This window comes from Phocoena phocoena, chromosome X (assembly GCF_963924675.1).
Source record: "Phocoena phocoena chromosome X, mPhoPho1.1, whole genome shotgun sequence".
Classification (NCBI taxonomy): Eukaryota; Metazoa; Chordata; class Mammalia; order Artiodactyla; family Phocoenidae; genus Phocoena; species Phocoena phocoena.
This window is the reverse complement of record NC_089240.1, coordinates 109,097,190-109,119,503: the sequence shown is the minus strand read 5'-3', so window position 1 is coordinate 109,119,503 and position 22,314 is coordinate 109,097,190. Positions and strand designations below refer to the sequence as shown.

General features: G+C 36.7%; 1 protein-coding gene across 4 annotated transcripts in view; it reads left to right on the top strand.

The window, feature by feature from the left end:
• SMARCA1 (SWI/SNF related, matrix associated, actin dependent regulator of chromatin, subfamily a, member 1) overlaps positions 1–22,314 on the top strand; it is a 69,561-nt gene that overhangs the window by 5,206 nt on the left and 42,041 nt on the right. For 3 of the 4 annotated variants that reach the window (XM_065901386.1, XM_065901382.1, XM_065901385.1), the window contains exons 3-14: positions 1,698–1,864; positions 2,208–2,308; positions 2,416–2,516; positions 5,098–5,277; positions 8,918–9,073; positions 10,221–10,352; positions 11,321–11,389; positions 15,260–15,369; positions 16,867–17,093; positions 18,215–18,336; positions 21,118–21,153; positions 22,073–22,225. In XM_065901386.1, coding sequence (XP_065757458.1) covers positions 1,698–1,864; positions 2,208–2,308; positions 2,416–2,516; positions 5,098–5,277; positions 8,918–9,073; positions 10,221–10,352; positions 11,321–11,389; positions 15,260–15,369; positions 16,867–17,093; positions 18,215–18,336; positions 21,118–21,153; positions 22,073–22,225 — 1,554 coding nt within the window. The remainder of the gene's footprint in view (positions 1–1,697; positions 1,865–2,207; positions 2,309–2,415; positions 2,517–5,097; positions 5,278–8,917; positions 9,074–10,220; positions 10,353–11,320; positions 11,390–15,259; positions 15,370–16,866; positions 17,094–18,214; positions 18,337–21,117; positions 21,154–22,072; positions 22,226–22,314) is intronic. The other variant, XM_065901383.1, reaches the window with a different exon arrangement.

The window sequence follows — 22,314 nt, the reverse complement described above, 5'->3', positions numbered from 1 at the left end:
GTGTAAGTGGATAAAATATCAATATGGCTGAGAGAAAGCAGGTCACAAAACCAGCCTGGTATTTTCTTCTCCCTCTCTCCTTGCTCTGGATATGTGAATGAATGCTACACATTATGAAGCATGTAATATGGTAATACATTTTCCTGAGGGAAGGCTATTTGCCCAATGTATGAAAATATTACATGCTTAAGCAGTATAACCGCAATTACACCCACCTATGGCTTTGCTCTACATTTAATTATTTAATTTTTAGTCACGAAAACCCATATTTCAGCTTTAATTTAAACTAGACTTTTATGCCCTGGGATCCTTCAAAACCAGTGAACTTGGTTAACTGAAAAGAGAAATTAATAGGCAGTTAGAACTGATTGTTTTTTGGTCAAGGGGCTGTTTCTGAAGTAATATTATAAAAATTAGTAGAGATGAAGTACATTTTTTGGTTGTTCATGGTGATTTTACAAAACTCCATGCCTTAATGTTTAAGGCCACATCTAACGCAGACAGTTAATGTTTTAACAGCTCTAAAAACAACATTCCAGTGAGGATAACATAAAATGGAAAGGTTTTGGCCTCCTTCCAGCTACTGGTCTGAATGTATTTGTCTAATTCTTATATTTATGTTAATGAATTCTTGTAAGATTCTGATGTTATTAATTATGCATCCTTCATTGGTAATCAAGTGTTCTCTACCCTGTGGTCAGAAAGTGACTGGGAATTAAAAAATCACCTTGGTTTTTTTCTTTATCTTGATCTTTTAGGATTTTTTTAGTGAAAAAAAGTTTTATTGCATTTATTGGTATAAGCTGTATGACCTTTTAAAATGTATTGACAAATTATATATCGATGTTTCTTTCTTTAACATCTTTATTGGAGTGTAATTGCTTTACAATGGTGTGTTAGTTTCTGCTGTATAACAAAGTGAATCAGCTATACGTATACATATATCCTCATATCTCCTCCCTCTTGCGTCTCCCTCCCGCTCTCCCTATCCCACCCCTCTAGGTGGTCACAAAGCACCGAGCTGATCTCCCTGTGCTATGGGGCTGCTTCCCACTAGCTCTCTATTTTACATTTCGTCGATTTTTAATTGTTAACATATATCAACTATTTCACTTATATATGTGTATGTGTGTATTTTTTCTCCAAATCCTCACTTTCGGGAGAAACTTTATATACTCTTAGCATGAAACACAATTTTCCAGATCACTATATTTGAAGAGAGAAATGTATTGTACCATGACATTGAAAGTATTTTGAGACAAGATGACACTGTATTCTAAGATTTAAATTGTTTCTAGATGAAGCTTGAAAATTCTTGGTTGGCTTTCCAAACCATTCAGGATTTGCCTTTTGACCCCAATTCTTTAAGCAGAGTACTTCTTATTGAGTCATTTATTAAGTCTGTCGGATCACTTGGCTTCTACTCAAACCATCTGAAAATACCATTTTCAAATTCTGCTACTTACTAGCTGTGGGAACTTGGGCAAGTTACTTACCCTCTCTGTGCCTCAGTTTTATCATCAGTAAAATGGGGATAATACTAGTACCTACCTCATAGGTTTATTAAGAGAATTAAATGGGTTAGTGTGTTTAAAGTGCTTAGAACATAGTACAAATTAAGTGCAATATAAGTATTTGTTAAATTTTGAATGAACACAAAAAGAAATCATTACTTTTTCTTTTGTCTTGTAAATTAGAAAGCAGATCGAGCAAAGAGATTTGAATTTTTACTGAAGCAGACAGAACTTTTTGCACATTTCATTCAACCTTCAGCACAGAAATCTCCAACATCTCCTCTGAACATGAAATTGGGACGCCCTCGGATAAAGAAAGATGACAAGCAGAGCTTAATTTCTGTTGGAGAGTATGTTGGCATCTGTCTCTCTACTTTCTTCCCTCTCTCCTTCCCTCCCTTCCTCCTGCCCCCCTTCTACCTCCCTTCATACTTCCCTTCCTTCTTCACTTATTCAGTGTGATTTTATATTCAAAAAATATGGTTATTGTCAGTGTAAGTATGTTTTGGGGACAACAATATTTCTTATCTCAGTAGAAGTCAATCAGTAAAAAGGTAGGCTGGTTCTACCAACTTCTAAGCAAGACTCCAGATGACCCTTCTTTTTTCATAAAAGATATTAACAGTGTATACTGACTTAATTGACACCTTAGCATTTGGGTTGAATACGAAGGTATTTCTTTTCTCATTTCAGCTACCGTCACAGGCGCACAGAGCAAGAAGAAGATGAAGAGCTGCTCTCGGAGAGTCGGAAAACATCTAACGTGTGTGTTAGATTTGAGGTGTCACCTTCATGTAAGTACTTCATCATGTTGGTGTTTTTTGTTTCCAGTTTAGTTTTAGAAAATTTTATTTGGTTGTATTAATGAAATTATGAGAGCCTTGATTTTATTTTTTTTCAGATGTGAAAGGAGGACCACTGAGAGATTATCAGATTCGAGGACTGAACTGGCTGATCTCTTTGTATGAAAATGGAGTCAATGGTATTTTGGCTGATGAAATGGTAAGGAGTTGGTAGCTCAAAACACATTCTCAGTTATCAGTAATTTTATGTAAATTTGAAATACCTGAGCTGAATTTCTCCCCTGGGGTTTGGAGGCTAATTGTTTTATTTAGTTGTAACATAAAAGGCATTTGTGAAATCTAGAATTGTTTCTTTAAGTAACCTCTAGAACATATACTTCCACAGGCCACAAAATTCTTAGTGAAATTTTCTCAGATGGTATAAAAAAAACCTCCTTGTACTTTCGTTGATGTTTGCACTATGGCCTCCAGGAAGCTCAGAGCCCTAGTGAATACCAAAATGGAGCATCAGTGTAACTTTTAATGGTCTGCCCATTGTGTCCTTTGTGCCTTTTCCTATCCTTTAGCTTTTAGTCTTACTTTCCTTGGCCCCTCTTTATTTCTTTTTGACCATTAATTTATGTTCCATGTTTTCATTGTAGGCTACCTGAAATCCTTTTGGGAATGAGGTGGCGATAGAAACCAAACGCTAAATGAATGAATGTATGCATGAGTGAATGTAAACGCCTCCATGTGTGATCAAAGAAAGTGTGAGGAACAAAAAAGTGAAGAGCATTGTTGAGTCTTGACAGTAGAGTGCCAGCTGGGAGTCAGGAAATGAGCTAAGGAATGATGGACATGCAGTTGTCCCTCCGTGTCCGAGGGAGATTGGTTCTGTGACTCCCAGGGATACCAAAATCCATGGAAGCTCAAGTCCTTATGTGAAATGGCATAGTACAGTTGGGCGCTCTGTATCCGCGGTTTGCCATCCGCAGATTTTGATCTGTGGTTGGTTAAATGCCCGATGTGAAACCTGTGGATTTTGAGGGCAGACTGTGTAAAAAAAAGACCAAAGAGAAAAAGTAAGGCCATTTAAGATGCTAATTCATCAGATCAGAGGAGTATATGAAGACCTGGTTTGGCATTTTAAGACCAAATGAATAAGGTGGGATTTAAGAGAGGGCAGTGATACTCATATATGTGACTCTGGAGCCATATTTACAACCACATATCCATACGGGCCACATGACTATCGATGCTCTATAGCTTGTAGTGTAGTAGTCAGTCCCATAGGTACTCATCCCTGGCTAAGCAACTGTTAGGTGTGTGGCAAGTCCTTTAAATCAAGGGTCGGTAGCTCCTTATATTTAGTATTCTGGGTTGGAAACTACAGTCAACTCAGACAGGGAGGAGCTTAGTTAATTGGACAACAGAAAGATCAGGATTTGCCTCAAGCTCCTCTTGGCTGCAGCCTGTCTAAAGATCCTTCATATTGAATTTATGCTGACACCAGCTATGTTTTAATTACTAAAAAGGGGAAAGGTACTTCGAGTATAGAAAATTTGGAAAAAAGTTGAGAAAAAATTAAAAGTAAGTTATAATTTTGTTACCTCGAAATAACCATAGTTAACATTTTGGCATATTTCTTTTTAGTCTTTTTCCTCTTGTTGTATTTATTTTGCATAGCTGAGGTCGTGTTATATATGATTTGGTATTCTGATTTCTTCACATTCATACATATTTTCCACACAATTAAAACATTTTGGTAAGAATAGTTGTTAATTACTGCATAATAATTAATCCTAGGGAGGTTCCATAGTTTTATTCATTTCCTCCCTTATTGCTGGTCATATGGATTGGTTGAGAGTATATATTATATATATGTATATCGTATATGTTGATTGATATATATGTATATATTTGATATATAATAATACTGTTATGAGAACCCTTGTAATTTAGTTTTTCTGCACCTCTCAAATTATTTCCATAGGATTTCTAGAAGTGCACTTACTTGGTTAAGGAGAATAAACATTTTAAGATTTTAATGCATAAGATCCATAAAACTCATCTCATAAGTGAAATATCAGATAGGATAAATGCTATAAAAATAGCTTTAAGCTTAGGTTTATAAAAGCAATGTATACCTTGTATAGCGATAAAGCCAGAAACTGTTTTGAAAGGTCATACAGCATAGGACATAGTTCCCTTTCCCAGAGGTTAGGTAGTGGATTCATGGGTGTTCAGTATATTATTTCTTAAAAAGTCCACCGGACTAGGTGATCTAGAGTCCTTTCTGGCTGCAAAGTTCATTTATGTTCTGTTCTTTTATGATTCATTAGGTCTTCAAGGGTGTGAGATGCAAGTATAGAGCTACATGCCCCTTGAAATGCATAGTCTGAATATTTCATGTCTGGGCTGTAATAATGTTGGGGTCAATGGGAAAGAAAGACCGGTATCTAAGCAGGCTGATAAAGGAAATGTGTCTTTGTGAAATACACGAAATTCCTAATTTTGCAAACTAGTAGAAAAAATAATATAGGTTGCTTGCTCCTTTAGGAGTAAAAGTCTCCTAAATAGAAAATTGCTTTGTTGAGCAACTTTCTAACTGCAAGTTCTTAGCTTCTTTTTGTGCTCAGGGTAAGTATTGAATTGGAATGTTTATTCATTTAAAAAAAAAGTCTTTTAACTTTTCCCTATGTGAGATAGTTGGCAAATATCTTTTGTAAAGTTGCTACTAACAGATGTTTCATTAAATAAAAAATGTTTATGGATTTCTTTTCCTTGTGATGATAACGCAGGGCCTTGGTAAGACTTTACAGACAATTGCTTTGCTTGGTTACCTGAAACATTACCGAAACATTCCCGGACCTCACATGGTTTTAGTTCCAAAGTCGACTTTACACAACTGGATGAATGAATTTAAGCGATGGGTCCCATCTCTTCGTGTTATTTGTTTCGTTGGAGACAAGGATGCGAGAGTAAGTGAGAAACAGGTTTAAAAAGGCAATCAAGGATCACATCATTTCTGGGGTTAAGTTTTATTGCTATAAAAGACATTCGAGTTGACTGCTACTACTAAATATCACTTAAGTTGTGCTTACTCTTTGGTAGGCTCTTTTGTAAGTGCGTTTTATATATTAATTAAGCTAATTCTCACAGCACTCCTATGAGGTAGATGTGTTACCTATTCATAACAGAAAATCCATTACTATGCTTATTGGCATTTACTTTTAACTAGCTCATTAACCTAAGCATTTTGAATTGCACTTTTAAGTGATGTTTTATTTTAAAAAATCTTACTTTATTGACAGTCTATCTTTTCAGCGATTCTATCATTTGTGCTGTTTTGATGCCAAAAATGTATCAATTTGCATTTCAATTTTTTTGTTTAAATTTTCTACTTTTGACTTCGACTTGTTTACACGCGCACATGCACACGCACACACACATGAATGGAACTTTTTCTCTTTGTACTGAGAGCCTTGTGTTTTGTGTTTATGCATAGACAGCTTTCAGTTTTGATCTTTGAATAGAAAAATACATGTGTGCATACATTCTTAGATAATATCAGAAATTCTGGGCTCTTGTTTAAAGTAGCTATTTGTCAATCTAGTAGGCTACAATTATTTTAGGACTGTTGAATTAATCTAAAAATAATGAATTATGCAAAAATACCAAAATGAATAATCAGTTTAGAAAGCATATGATTAAACTTGGTCTTTATTTTGCCTCTAGAGAACGTAGTTTAGAGTAAAGATTTATTCTATTTTACATATTTAGATGGGTTATCAAAAGATATCCTCAAAAGAATGGTAGCCTAATGAATTATGCGATTTTATTCTTACCATTTTGCTTGAAGAAAAATTACTTAAAGTTATTTAAATTTAACTTATAAATAATTTAAATATTGAAATACTGAGCTCATAAATATAGAATTACAGGCTTGATTCTTCCCTATGCCTAATATTTCGCAGTGGCAAATTAGTCACTTAGAAATCTTTCTGATTGCTGCTATTATATAATGTAATACCATTTCTTATAAAATTTTGTATTTCTAAAGTATTGATTTGTTTTGCTGAAATTATTCGTTTTATGTATGTATGTATGTATGTATTTTTGGCTGCGTTGGGTCTTCGTTGCTGTGTGCAGGCTTTCTCTAGTTGCAGCAAGCAGGGCTGCTCTTCATTGCAGTGCGGGGGCTTCTCATTGCAGTGGCTTGTCTTGTTGCAGAGCACGGACTCTAGGCGCACGGGCTTCAGTAGCTGTGGCTCGCGGGCTCTAGAGTGCAGGCTCACTAGTTGTAGCACATGGGCTTAGTTGCTCCGCGGCATGTGGGACCTTCCCGGACCAGGGCTCGAACCCATGTCCCCGGCATTGGCAGGCAGATTCTTAACCACTGCGCCACCAGGGAAGTCCCTGAAATTATTCTTGAAGGTCATAGATATTGAGAAATATCTAGGCTTGTGTTGTCATCATGTCTCAGTAAAAATGTATGTCAGTGGTTTTCGACTATATTATGTGGAATCCAAGGGTTTCATGAAGTGTCTCCGGGAGTTTTCAAGAAAGGGTGGATGTATTTAATTGGTGACTGCCCTATCTCTACCCCATGGGAGGTTGAAATTCTTCTAGACACTTCAAAAACTTCTTAATCATGAAAACTAACCTTCAAAGTCAATGTTTTGCAAATTGCCACTCATTAATGGGTTGGGGTTCAGTTTAGTGGGTGGTGACAACAATTTTTTAAAACATTGAGACAGAACAGAGTAGAAAGTAGCATTGAGGATATGTATTGCTTCTTTCAGTATACACGCCCTCAAACATGTATGTATATACTGGATTGTGACCTAAAATACAATTTTACTGTGGGCCATGGTCGAAGAGTTTGAGAACCAGTAATTGTTAATTACATAAATAATTAATGTGCCATATGCAACACTTAAAGATTGATGTCATTATGTGTAGAGAAAATCCAGATCATTATTTATAGACAGATCTGAGCCTTTGTACCACGTGGGATAGATATATTGGATCTTTCTATTTTCTTGGCCTTCTGTAAACACTTTATGAGGTCAGTATTTTGGTAATAAAGTATTTGATGTAGGCTACAGTAGGTATTTAATTGAGGTAGGAAATTATTAGAGAAAATCCTGATCCTGTTTGAAGCTAATGTAGTCCTGAAGTATTTAGAGGTATGATTCCTAAACATAGTTTTTGACCCCTTCCTTTCACACTCCAGAGGCATCAAAGGTCATGGACATGGAAACAGGAGATCTGGTCTTAATTCTGTCTTTGCTACTGACTGTGGTGTTGAATGAATCTCAAAGGGCCTTAATTTTTGTCACCTATAATATGAGAACTTTTGGATTATGTAATCTTTATTTAATATTCTGTCAAGGTATTTAACTCTGAAACTATCAAGTAGTTACACAAATTTCAAAGAAGAGCTAATTTAAATTAAAATATGTGTATGTTCTATGAAACTGTATGAGGAACCATTAAACTGAGTATTTCACAAAATCAAATAAGGGTAAGGTGTATGCAGGACTAAATAGGGTCTGGCACCCTGGTTCTTTTTATTTTGCCTCTAACTCCCTAATGTCTTAATTAACTTTTTGAATACCACTTCCCAGGGAGCAGCTGAGATCTACAAAGGCCTTTTATTTATCCTCTACTTCAGTCCAGGCAATTCTTTTATACATAGTGGGCACTCATTGAATATTTGTTGAAAGAGTCCCTGGCGTGTTTGATGCATAACTGAATTTATGAAATAATGACTTTGCAGTGAGCAGTCAATTTTGTTTATGCACTGTAACTTCAGATTTACAGTACTAACCAGTCCCTTCTCAATGTAGATTTTGCTGCTCCCTGTTAACCTTTGTGGCTTTATTTTGACCTGTAATAAAAAATAATCTGGAATTCAGTTAATACAAGTTAAAAATGCTTTCAATCAACTTGGCTACCACATTGGCCACTGCCTATGAAGGTTTAAAAATAGTTTTAAATAGTCTCACTGTTTTAAATAGACTCATGTACCGAGAGAGAGTAAGTCCCCTTTGTAAAATCCCATTTGTAGCCTCATAACATCAGGAATTTCACAAAGACATTAATGGGCTTTCGTGACTCCTTAACAAAATTTATGACTCATCCCTGCTAGAAAGTGAAGGAGACATACAAGAGATCTCAAAAGGTTGGAATCACTCATATATGTTGAGCTTTTTCCATTTATCGAAGTGCTATCATGTTGGTAATGCTTGGATCTTGGTAAGAGTATGGTATTCAGAAAGTAGTTCCTTTGCCCACGTCCTTTTGATCCTTTGTGGTATGAAGAGAGAGCCTAGTAATTGTCGTCTTCTGGTGACATGAACTTCTCCGGTTCATTGAATATGCTGTACTCGTTTAACGGAAGCCTTTGCTTCTCTTTTGTCGATGAAAAATATTAGCATGTCATACAGATAATTGACCACCAAAGTATCTTTGGGCCTCAAATTTCCTATCTGTAAAATGGATGAGACCGAATGATTCCAAGGGTCTCTTAGAATTCTTAATAGTCTGTTGATGCTTTAATTCTGTGACATCTTGTCAACATATTCTAATATAAGGAACTTTATTTTGCATCAGGCTGCTTTTATTCGTGATGAAATGATGCCAGGAGAGTGGGATGTTTGTGTTACTTCTTACGAGATGGTAATTAAAGAAAAATCTGTATTCAAAAAGTTTCACTGGCGATACCTAGTCATCGATGAGGCTCACAGAATAAAGAATGAAAAATCTAAGGTAAGCTAGTTCTCAACATCTTTATTAAAGTTTTCTTTTAACTACAATTTCTGTTTGTTTACTTCTCTGTATTCGGAATTTAAAAAGTGATAGAAGGTTGTGATTTCATTCACAGAATGTGAAAGAAAATCAGTTTTTAAAATGATTTTGAAGTTTAAATGATTGAATATAAGACAAATGAAAATTGAGCCCAGTTTTTATGTAAAGAAAATTAGGTGTTCATTTGTTATAACTGTTGCAGCCTAAGTAACTCTGTTATGCTACAGTATTTTAATATTTTGGCAATATTTGGTGTATAAATGTCATTTGCATTGGTTTATTTTTTGAGGAGCTACCTTACGTGTATTCATATGGATTAGAAAAAATCATTTCCTAGAATTATCTGACTTGTGTGAATTAGAGTGTGGTGTTAACATTGAAAAATACCAACATTTCTTGCCATTCAACTCCATCAACAGTAGGAAAAGCGTCAATTATTATGATGAACCTCTCTTTGGATCACTGGGCTGCTTTGGGAGAACCAGGGACACAACTGAAGCAAAATCACCAGGTGGTGCTTTTCAAATTAGAGTTAATACCCGATAAGAGGACGCATGTTAGAGAATAATTGTTAATTTAAGAGCACTATAAAAATGTGCATTTTTATTGATAAGATTACTGTTCTTTTATACTTTTTGTGCTTTAATTTTTGTGGTTTTATATTTAGAAAGTTAATATAAGATATTCGGGGGAAATGGGCTCAAGTGTGGTGCTTAAAAATTGTGACCAGGCCAAGTTAGAAGTTGGCTAGGCATCGTGGATGAACATGATTGGCAGGGAGAAGGCGATACTGTTGTATAAAGTGACTAGCCTGAATTCCATAGAGTTCTGACTGTTTCTGTGGACCCAAAATGGAAAAAATAAATTTTTTAAAGTGGGGGAACGGTCTCAGGTGTGACTATGATCTGCATTCTTGTAAGTGTAGAAATGCCTAGAATATTTTGTTCAGTTGTGCTTCACTGTGGCAATGTCACCTGAACCAGGATATTTTGCCACAGAAAATTAATTTTCAAGTTTTATTTTATTCAAAAAATGTATTGGGTTGGATGAAGAACTGATGAACATTCTAATAAATAAAACAATGTTGACGTAACTATTATTTTTCTAGCTTTCAGAGATTGTTCGTGAGTTCAAGTCAACTAACCGCTTGCTCCTAACTGGAACACCTTTGCAGAATAACCTGCATGAACTCTGGGCACTACTCAACTTTTTATTGCCTGATGTCTTTAATTCTGCAGATGTAAGTTTGTCATACGTTTTAAGTGTAATTTTCTTATGTTCACAGACATCTGTTTTCAAAGCATAGAATGCAGATTGAAATTGATAGTTCTTTTTCACTTGTAATTCTTTATTTGTGTTTTGATTTTCTCAGAAAGGTGCTCTTAAGTAGAAATTTTTTCAAACGGGGATATTTAGAGAAATAATGTTTCTTTTCTTTGAGATTATCCTGCCTGTTAAACTTTGCCTATATAGTAACATTGCTACCACAACTTATGACATAAGGTAGACTGAGTTCAGAATAGTGCTTTCTAAATTTTCTTTTAATTAAATTGGAAGGGTTTTCTGCATACTAGTTTGGCAGGTGGTGTCATTGAAATAATCTTTAATTATTGCAGGTATTAACATTTGGTGAGTACTAAAGAGCTTATAATATGTGATATGAAAAGCAACATATTTTGTAAATGTATAATTTATACTGATTTTATCATTAACACGAGGTTATGCTAGTGCAGCAAACAGAATTGAATGATTTAAGGACTTTGGAGCTTGATTTTCCTCATTATTGATATTAATTGATAATAAAAGTACCAAGTTCAGCTATCTATTGGTTTGTATACCTTATCTTGCTTTTGTTCATTTTTACTGTTTGATTAACATTTTCATTAGCGTGTCTTCGATTTTTTATTCTTATTCCTACTCCTTTTAACTGGATATAATGCTACTATGGTATGGGGAAGCCTAATAAAAGCTTTTTAAGGAAAACCTGCTGATGGAGTGCCTCTATAATGCGGTTCAGATTTTGTTAACTGCTCCAGTATTTTATCTGTTTTCAGAAGTAAATAATATTGGCCATCACAGTTAACATATTTTTTACAGTGCTTTTAAAATGAATTATTGCTATATGAGTTGTATAAGAATTTATAGAATACTTCATTTATTAAAAAAAAACAACTGTGCACTTACTGCAGAATTTTCACCCCTCCACAGGACTTTGATTCTTGGTTTGACACTAAAAATTGTCTTGGTGATCAAAAACTTGTGGAAAGACTTCACGCAGTAAGTAATAGCAGACCAGAAAATTTAGTAATTATATGTATATAACTGAGCTAGAAAACAAGCTGCTATAGAATCTGTTTGAACTTGTGGATTTGCTTCTGGGCTCAGTCTCAGTGTTTTTCCCTCTCGACTTTTCTAATAGCCTCTTTGGGAGGCAAACTCCCACTGTATCCTCAGCTTCTCTATGGAACAGCTCTTCTGCTTTGGCTGTCTCCCCAGGATAATGTGGTTCTCTCCCATAGAGGCTGTTCACTCTCCCGTACCCCACAGGTCCTTGAGATTGCATCAGTATTCTCCTAGTTCCCCAATGCCATTTCAAAACCACTGCTTCTCCACTGTCATGTGTAAAACTCTTCCTCTGAGGCTCAAGTTATCTTGCAAGTCCATCCTCCGTCCATTCTTTTCTCTGTCATCTACTCATTACCAGGTGACCCCCTCACATTCATTGAACACCAGTTTTCCCTTCTTTGTTAACAGCTTCTTGTATCCTTCTCTTTCACTCATATTACTCCATTTGTATCTGTCCTGTTATCTCACAGAGATATCCAGTGCCTGGACCCCTGCTTTATCCCCATCTGTCAGACCATTTCTGTTACATTTTCTGTATCCAGCAATGAGCCCATGTTCTATCACTTGAACCACTTTTTTTTTGCCAATATCTCAAACTCCCTTGCTCTCTAGATCTGCCATTTCTGCCCTAAAAGCCCTAAACTGGAATTATGTAACTGTGTCTCTGTCCTATGGGTTTGAATTCTGCTTCTACCACTTACTAGCAGAGTGACCTGCTCTGTACTGGGGCTGCTCAACACTGATAAAGAAGATTACACCCACTGTAGAGGTTGGAGCCACTACAGTTTCATGTTCCCTAACGTAAGCTGGGATTTGATGATGTTGGTGATCCTTCAACATGGCCTTCTTCAGCATTCTTTCTCATTTCCTAGAACAGCTATTTCAGACTTTCCCCAAGACCTCTAACCCAGGTGTTCCCTGCCCTTCTCCTTTCTCAGCAAGTACCATCATTCCTTTCTCAAAGAGAAAATAGAAGACATTAGGTAGGAACTCCTTCAAGGATATCCATCTTCCAAGGATATCTGCATCTGTGTTACCTCTGTTTGAGTGGAAGAGGTCTTCTTTCTCCCAGCAATGGCTAATTGTTCCAACGTGAACCCTGGATCTCATCTTTTCCTGTTTCCTTATGGACTTTTCCCCTTGATTTATCCTTTTTATTGACTGAATTTTCTACCTCTCCTTCCATGTTGGCTCTTTTCCTTCAACAGGTAAATATGCTCAATTATCTCCCTTATTAAATCCTAACCCACACTTAGATGCCCCCACCTCACATACACAGAACAGTACTCCCTCAACACTTTGTCCTTCTCGAGCTGTGATTCTGGTTTATTACCTTGATGGCTAAGCTATTTGAAAGTTTAGTTTATCCCCTCTATCTCCACCACCAAATCTCCTATTTGCTCTTTTTTTTTTTTTTTTTTTGGCCGCACCATGCGGCATGTGGGATATTAGTTCTCGACCAGTGATCAAACCTCTGTCCCCTGCATTGGAAGCGTGGTGTCTCAACCACTGGACCTCCAGGGAAGTCCCTATTCACTCTTTTTTAAAATGTACACCTATAATTTTAATTGGCTTAGTGGAGTTTTGTGAGGAAGTGGGTATAGATGCATTTGCTATTTTTTGTCTGCTGTTTTTAACGAGAGTCTCAATCTCTCTTTACAGATAATACTAAAAAAAAAAAAAAAACAAAAAACCCCCCATGTATTGTCCACTTCTCCCTCTCTCCCCCTACCCTGGAAAAATGTAAACTTGATGTGGCAGAGACCCTGTCTATTTTCCACCACGTTGTGCCCTGTGTGCCTGGTCCAGAGTAACTGCTCATTAAACATTTATTGACTTGAAGCCCCAACAGTCATCATGATTTATGTAAATATTTATTTAGAGTTAAACAGAACAAGTCCAGAAACAAATGACCTTATGTAATAGGGAATTTATTGTAAGAATGCAGAGGAGTAGAAGACAAATCTTCCAAGAATCTTGTAACACAAGTTGTAGTACAGCTGGGCCTCTGATAGCACGAACTTGGTCAACTCTGGGGAATGTTTACTCTGTCTCTGGTGGGTCCTATTCACTCCTGAATCCATTGACCACTAGAGTTTATCCATTAAATACAATTGAAACTTACCTCACAAGTGTTTGTGATTTCAGTTACTTAGTTCAGGGTATACCTTTTGGTCAGTGCCCTAGCGTCTCTGTAATATTTAGTACCGCTAACCACTCCTGCTTTAAGAGCTTTCTGTTTAGTGTCTGGGGTATGGGATGGATTTTCTCTTACCTCTTTGGCTATTCTTTTCAGTCCCAACCATGGTCTTTTCTTTCTCTGTCCCTGAAAGTTTAGTGTTTTGTAGGGATTTGTCTTTGGCTTCCTTTTTCATATGTGCTCTCCCTGGGGGTTCACTCCCATAGTTTCAGCTACCACCTCTATACTTATAACTCCCAAATTTCTCTCTCCTTGTCTCTCTCCTAAGCTCCAGATTTACATATCCCACTGCCTTCTGAGTCTTCTGCCTAAATGTCTCACAGTCAGTTGAAACTCTTAAAAATGCCACTTAGACAAATTTAAGAGGCCCAAGCAGGAAACCAGAAGTCTTCATTTACACTTCCCTTTTCCTTACCTCCCATGGATCTCTAGTAAGAATAGCCACAGTTTACCGATGTCTACTGTGGTTAAGCTCTACACATGTACTACCACAGATTGTCACAGAAGCCTTGAAACTAGGTATCTTTATCCCCATTTAAAAATGCTTGGGGGCTTCCCTGGTGGCGCAGTGGTTGAGAGTCCGCCTGCCGATGCAGGGGACACGGGTTCGTGCCCCGGTCTGGGAAGATCCCACATGCCGCGGAGCGGCTGGGCCCGTGAGCCATGGCCGCTGAGCCTGCGCGTCCGGATCCTGTCCTCCGCAACGGGAGAGGCCACAACAGTGAGAGGCCCGCGTAACGCATAAAAAAAAAAAAAAAAAAAAAAAAAAAAAAAAAAAAAAAAAAAAATGCTTGGCATACACATATACCATAAATCTATATGTTTTGGATGAATGGATGAGGAAACAGGCTTGGAAAAGTTAAAAGAACTTGCCCAGCTCACAACAGCTAGTCAGGGACTGAGCTGGATGTAGAATCGGCCTGATCTGGGTTTGATTTCTGCTTCTACCACTTACTAGCAAGGTGACTCTGGTGACATTACTAAAATTGAAATAATTGCCTTTCCCTCAAAGATTTATTGTAAGGATTTAATACTCTATCAAGTTCATGGTGTAGTATTTGGCACATTGCAGGTGCTCTAGAGATTTTTTTTTTCTTGTGATAGAATTTGCCTTGCAGGTATGCACTGATTGTTTCATGTTTTTTCTTTTTTCATTCGTATCTTCCTTAACATTGAACCATTTTCTCCTCATTCATATAGTTAACCATTTTTAAATGGCTTGAATTTTTGTTTCACTTTTAGAGACTCTTGGGTCCATACTCTGACTTCAGATTTCCGCTCAGGTTTAAAAATATTGTATGACAGCAGATTTTTAAAAAAGTATATTTTGTACTTTTTCAATAGTCAATAATCTTACTGTCTTAATTTTTAATGTCTTTTCTGCCATCAAATCATGAATGTCTAATTTAGGTCCCCTATTCTGAGTCTGTAATGGGCCATTGCTTGGTTCTTTTTTACCAAGAAAGTTGGCAACTGGTGTTGGTAGTGTTTTTCAGATTATACAGGGGCACGTAAATTTCACATTAGGGTGTTGTCAATGAAATAAATGGTTTATAATATTGAATGTTTTATAAACTTTTATAAAAACTCTCACTTTTTAGGTTTTAAAACCATTTTTGTTACGACGTATAAAAACTGATGTAGAGAAGAGCCTGCCTCCTAAAAAGGAAATCAAGATTTACTTGGGATTGAGTAAAATGCAGCGAGAATGGTGAGCTATTATATTTCCATTAGAATTTATTTATTAAAAATTAGCTTTGTGGGCTTCCCTGGTGGCGCAGTGGTTGAGAGTTCGCCTGCCGATGCAGGGGACACGGGTTCGTGCCCCGGTCCGGGAAGATCCCACATGCCGCGGAGCGGCTGGGCCCGTGAGCCATGGCCGCTGAGCCTGCGCGTCCGGAGCCTGTGCTCCGCAACGGGAGAGGCCACAGCAGTGAGAGGCTCGCGTACCGGAAAAAAAAAAAATAGCTTTGTAGTGGTTCAGTTGTGCCTTTAGTTCAAAAATTACATTTTTATGTTTAAATGCCAAGTTAAGTAGTTCAGATATTTTAATACAAAATTGATGAGTATTTTATTTAACCTTTAGGAAAGAGCGTGGGCCTTGGAGTCTATAGACCTGTGTTTGAGTCAGTGCTTTGCCTCTTAATAGCTACTTAGCTTGGACAAGTTATGTAATCTCAGTTTCCCTTCTGTAAAATGGGAGTAATAATACTTAGCTTATAAGGATGTTAGGGTTAAAGGGGATAATGTCACTGGCACATTTGTTAGTTATTCTTGCTTTTTCCATCAATGAAAAAAGCAAGCTTGTATTGATAAATACAAGCAGAGCAGGAAATTGACAAGAGGAGTCACAAGGAATCATAAATTTAAACATAAAATTAAACATGTTAGTAATGTAATAATGCTACTAAGAGAAGCAAAGTGTTGCTTATATAAATAAAATTAGATAATTTATAATATACAGTGACTTCTCTATTATTGAAGCCAGTATAGAGGAGTGGTAAAGAGTATATTTCTCTGGACTCAGACGTTAAGATCAAACCCTCGCTTTGTCCCTTTCTGTGGCTCTGAATAAATTGTTTCACTTCTTTTAGCTGCCTGAATTTCCATCTGTAAAATGGCAGTGACCCTAGTACTTATCTTGGAGTTGTAAAGATTTAACAAGATGATTCATATACCTGGCACTTGCACTCAGTACAAGTTGGCCGTCGTTATAATTAAATATTATTACTGTCCAGGTGGATATGTAGGTCTGTTTTCTCCTGAGTGAAGGTCTAGAAAAGACAATAAAAATGTTTATAGGATCAGAAAAAAATGACCTATGAAGACAGGTATAAAAAATTGCAATTGTTTTTAACTCAAACAAGTAAAAGCCAGATACCAACTTTCAGCAAATATTGTAGTTATTAAATATTAATAATTATCAGGTGAAGTTGTCTGAATTGTTATCAGCTGATGGCAATTTTTAGCAATGGATAAAGCAGGAGGAAATAGGTTTACAAGCAACATACAAGTTAAAATATTCAGATCGTCACTATTTTTTGGTTTTGCTGATCAAATTTAGTCTCAAATCAAATCTTTTTGTTTTTCTTTAAATAGGAATCTAAGCAGTTCACCAAAGGGACATTAATTTTTTTCCAAAGGGACATTTCTTGATGGCATTAAGCCTTTATAATAGTTGATGATTAATTATAGTTTAAAATTTTAGGTATACAAAAATCCTGATGAAAGATATTGATGTTCTAAACTCTGCTGGCAAAATGGACAAGATGCGGCTCTTAAACATTCTGATGCAGCTTCGAAAGTGTTGTAATCACCCTTACCTGTTTGATGGTGCTGAACCTGGTCCACCGTATACCACTGATGAGCACATTGTTAGCAACAGTGGTAAAATGGTAGTTCTTGATAAACTGTTGGCCAAACTCAAGGAACAGGGTGAGTTACAAATCTTCAAATTAATGTGAAGTAACTTAATATTGTATATGAATAACATTTTGCATAATCATTTGTCATTCATTCGTTCACTTGTTCAGCACACATTGTTGAGTATTTACTGTTTGTCAGGAATTGTGCTATGGGCTGGGTATACAAAGATGCACAAGACAACAGTCCTTACCTTGTAGATGCTCACAGTACAGTGAGGAGGAATAGTTGCAGGTCACTGTGATAGTGCTGTGATATGCTGAGAGATTGGGAGTTGGGGAAGTCTTCACAAAGATGATGTTTGAGGTGAGCACGGGAGAATGTGTAGGAGTAAACCATGAGAAAAAGGAAGGGAAGGGTGTTCCACATCTTCAGTGAAGCAGAGGTGTGAAAGAAGGGAATGTAGAGCTTGTGGTATTTGGGTAGAGTGGCAGTGGATGAGTCTGGGGAGATGGATGGGGCCATTACAAAAGGCCTTTTACACTATGATTTAAGGAGTTTGGACTATTTTGAAGGTGGTGGGCGTGGTCATAGAACATTTGGCTGTGGACAGTGATGTGATCAGACTTGTATGTTAGGAAGAGAAGCTTGGAAGCAGCATGGGGGTGTATCTACTGAGGATGAGAGACTAGAAACATCCTCAGGATGGAGTAAAGGCAGATTTTATTTTATTTATTTGTTATTTTTAAAATTTATTTTATTTTTTATCATTTAAATTTTATTTAATTTATTTTTTTATACAGAAGGTTCTTATTAGTTATCTGTTCTATACATATTAGTGTATATATGTCAATCTCAATCTCCCAATTCAACCCACCACTTCCTCCCTCTTGGTGTCCGGACGTTTGTTCTCTACATCTGTGTCTCTATTTCTAGTAAGGGAAGATTTAAAATCATCTCAATATGTGTGGAGGATTTTGAAGACCTTAAAAATGTGTAACTCAACAAATGCATACTTCTGTATAGCACCCCTTGAAGGGGTGTGTGTGTGTGTGTGTGTGTGTGTGTGTGGTTAGTGGAGTGCTCATGTGCTATGTATTTATATTGCATATGATGTTTACTTTTATTTTTGTAACTTTCAAGTTAGTTTTACACAAGATGAACAACTTGCTTTTTTCGGTGAAATGTTTTAGGTTCAAGGGTTCTCATTTTTAGCCAGATGACTCGCTTGCTGGACATTTTGGAGGATTATTGTATGTGGCGTGGTTACGAGTATTGTCGACTGGATGGACAAACCCCACATGAAGAAAGAGAGGTGAGGAAGAGAAAATAAAACAAGACTTGAAAAATCAGAGTTCAATTAAGCCACGTTTTTCATCATTAGGCAGTTTTGCACTTTGGCCTTTTCTTTAGCTAGGTGCATTGAATTTCTCACTACCATCTCTCTCTCTTTGAGATCTTTAGCTGGACTTCCATTACACTGGCTCTTTAAAAATCATTCTTTCCAAGGTTTTCAAAGACATCCTAAGTTATCTATTGCATCCTTACCTCCTCTAATCACTGCTGTCTCTGGCCTTTTGACTACTTGTTTCTCAGTTTACTCTTTGACCCCTGATTCTATGTCATTTTCTTATCTTGATTTGCCTCCTACATTAGAGCCTCGCCATTCATGGAGCTTAACAGTTGAGATTGTTTCAATTTATGAGCAACCGTGGACTCATGAGACAGTAATTTGTAAAGGGAACGATCTCAGTCTTACAGAAATTTTGTACAACTGAAATGGGACAACATAGGTGTAGGAGCTTATCATGCACTTGGATTTTGGAGTACTAAAAGGTTGGTGTGCAGGAATGAGTCACTTAGCTAATGAGGAAGCCTGCCTAGCACCCACTAGTTTTCTGTAATTTGGAAATTCTTGAAGATTTTTAGATGATTTCTCATGAATGTCAGGGGTCTAATGTATTTTAAGCCCTTAAAAGCACTTTTTTTTTTTGAGGGACAGGGCTTTGCTAATTTATCTTCTCTTTTCTGTGATCCTTCAGGGCTCTGTCTTTGGCCTCTGTTTTAAGTCTATACTCATGCTCTGGGCAGAGATCGTGATTTCATGGTATAGTGGAAAATGCATTGAACTTGGTTTCAGAAGACCTGGACTTAACACCAACTCCACCACTATGCGTGCAAGCTATTTAATCCTCTGAGCCTCAGTCTCTTTGACTCTTTATTATAAGGGTAATATTAATGCTTAGGCTTCTGTTTTCCTGACAGTGTTGTGAGGATCACTGCATATAATATGTATGAACAGAGTTTTTGTACTATGTAGTGCAGTGTAGCCCACAGGTCATGAAAGTGCACACAGGCCTTTTCACCTCTCAGCTCTAGGACCCCTTCTCAGGCCACAAAGACTCTCAGCCTGTGTCCCTCTCCTTCCATAGCTGCAGTGGGCACTCTGTCCCTTGTGTGCCTCCTTAGTGAAACCTGGCATAGTGTACGATAGTGTCCACAGCAGGAGCACAGGCCCTTTTCACATTAAGGGTTTCCCTGCTACCCACTGTGGGAAAACAGTTGTGGTAATATTTATAAATGAGGACGTTTCAAAGCTTATACTGTTCCCTGCTCTTTAGTCTTTTACCGTCTCTGAAATGGTAACTTGAATCTTTATTGGGCTTTTGCTGACTTATTCCCGGGAATGGATTTCTCCAAATCCACATTAAGCATAGTACCATTCAAGATGGCCCTTCTTCCCGGAATGAAGATGATACTAAGGTAGAAGAGTAGGTGCTTTCTGATCTCAAATAGCCAATTTGCATTTCTGTCTAATCTCTCTGCTCATGAATAATGTGGACTTTACCTAATTATATGCTCCAATTATCTGGTTTCTTAAAATGTTAAATAATGTTCTCCTTTCAGAGACTTTGAATCACATGCTTTGACTTTAGATATAGCAAAGTGAGGGACTTCCCTGGCGGTCCAGTGGTTGAGACTTTGCCTTCCAGTGCAGGGGGTGCGGGTTCGATCCCTGGCTAGGGAGCTAAGATCCCACATGCCTTGCAGCCAAAAATCCAAAACATAAAATAGAAGCAATATTGTAACAAATTCAATGAAGACATTAAAAACGGTCCACATCAAAAAAAAAAATCTTTAAAACAAAGAAGATATAGCAAAGTGAGAGCTGTTCGTTTTGTTTTGGAAATGTCCTGCCTTCCCATTATGTTGTTGTTCAGACAAGCATTTCATCTATTTTCCTAGTAAGAAGGGGAAGACTACCTTTAATTCCTTACTCGATTTGTTTGCGAGCTGTTAATGAGCAATTCTTTCTCAATAGCAGCTGGATTTGCCCTTTCTCCATTGCTACAGCTAAATTCAGCTAGCTCCTCACTTTTATGGGGAAAGGAACTAACGTTTGTCAAGCAACGACTATGAGCTAGGCAACTTACTAGAGTTCCAGCTGAATTCTCCCTGCAGCCCAGTAAAGCACTGGCATAATTTTCTCCACTTGAAACTGTGTCTCAGAGAGGTTAAATGCTTGCTGAGAACCACATGTGTAATAAATGGTAGAGTTATGATTCACGCCCAGGTTTTTGCTATTTCCTCTACACCAAATTGCCTCTCACTACACCGTGCTGCTTTCTATACTGCCCACTCTACATGCTGTACGGACTGCGGCAGAGCCACCTTCTCTGTCTGCAACTTTTGACCATGCCATTCCATTCCTTAAAAATAGAACTTCCTGTATTTTGAGATGATGAAAGTAATATATGATTGCCAAGGAAATCTTGAGAAGAAAAGTATTTCTGGCCAATATTTTTATGCATATATAATATATAAATAATTAATATTATACTCTGTACACTACATATGAAGTTCAGTATCCTGACACTTTTCACTCAACGTTATATTGTACTTTCCTATATCAGTAAAAAATATCATTGTAAAAATAATTTTAGTGTAATATTTCATCCTGTGGACATACAATAAATAATTTATCCCCCTATTGTTGATCATTCAGGTTGTTTCCAGTTTTTCACTATTATAAATAATGCCTAAGTAAAAGTCCTTATACATAAATCTTTGTGCCCATCTCTGATTATTTCCTTAGGATAAATTCCTAGAAGTGGAATTACTGGGTCAAAGGGTATGAACACTTTTAAGACTCTTGATGCATATTGCCAAATTGCTTTCCAGAAAGGTTGTACCAATTTACACTCCCAGCAGCAATGTATGAGAGTGCCCGTCTCACCGCCCCCTCGTCAACATTGAGTATATCATTTTTTTAATCTTTAAAAAATGGTATTATGTTGTTTTAATTTGCATTTATTTGATTACTAGTGAGATTGAACATTATTCTTGTGTTTATTAGCCATTCATACTTGTTCTTTTGTGTACTGTCCTTTCTTTTCTCATTTTTCTATTGCGGTCTTAGTGTTTCTTTCTAATTAATTTGTATGAGATCTTTATATAGCAAGGATATTAACATCCTATTAATTTTTAAGACTCTTCACTGAATATCCCTGGATTACCTTCCTGATTTTCCTCATTACTTCCCTGTTTGCTCCTTTTCACCATATGGAAATAAATCTACTTACCTTCCCCTCTATCTGTTGCTCTCATTCCCATTTCTAAACTTTTATCTCTCTTGGTTGGTCTTCTATACCTTCTTTATTAATTCTTCATAAATTAATGGGAATGAAGTTGAGATATCTGACATTTTACCCCCTAGATATATTTTAGCTCCGACTCAATTAAAACATTTTCACTATTATTATTTTAAAATAATTTAAATGATTGATTACTTGCTTAGTTAAATTTGTCTTTGTGATTGTTCTTTTTATTAATGTAAGCTTCTAAAGGTTAGGAACGTTATGTAATACACTTTTTACTGTACACATAGTACAGTTTATAGATAGATGCTTAAATATTTTTGAAGGTGGAAGAATATTACAAAGTGGGGTTTTGAGCATGCATGTTAAAATGTTTATTTCTTTCTTAAGGACTCTGGTAATATAATTTGATTTTTCTCTCTTTTTCTTCCATCTCCTGTCAATTAAATAAAGGAAGCAATAGAGGCCTTTAATGTTCCTAATAGTAGCAAATTCATCTTTATGCTGAGTACCAGGGCTGGAGGTCTTGGAATTAACTTGGCAAGTGCTGATGTGGTTATACTATATGACTCAGACTGGAATCCACAGGTTGATCTACAAGCTATGGTTAGTAATCTTTAATGGTATCAGAAATTTACCTTAGCTCAGAAAACTATTGTTATTTATACAGCACAAAGGTAATTTATGATAAAAGG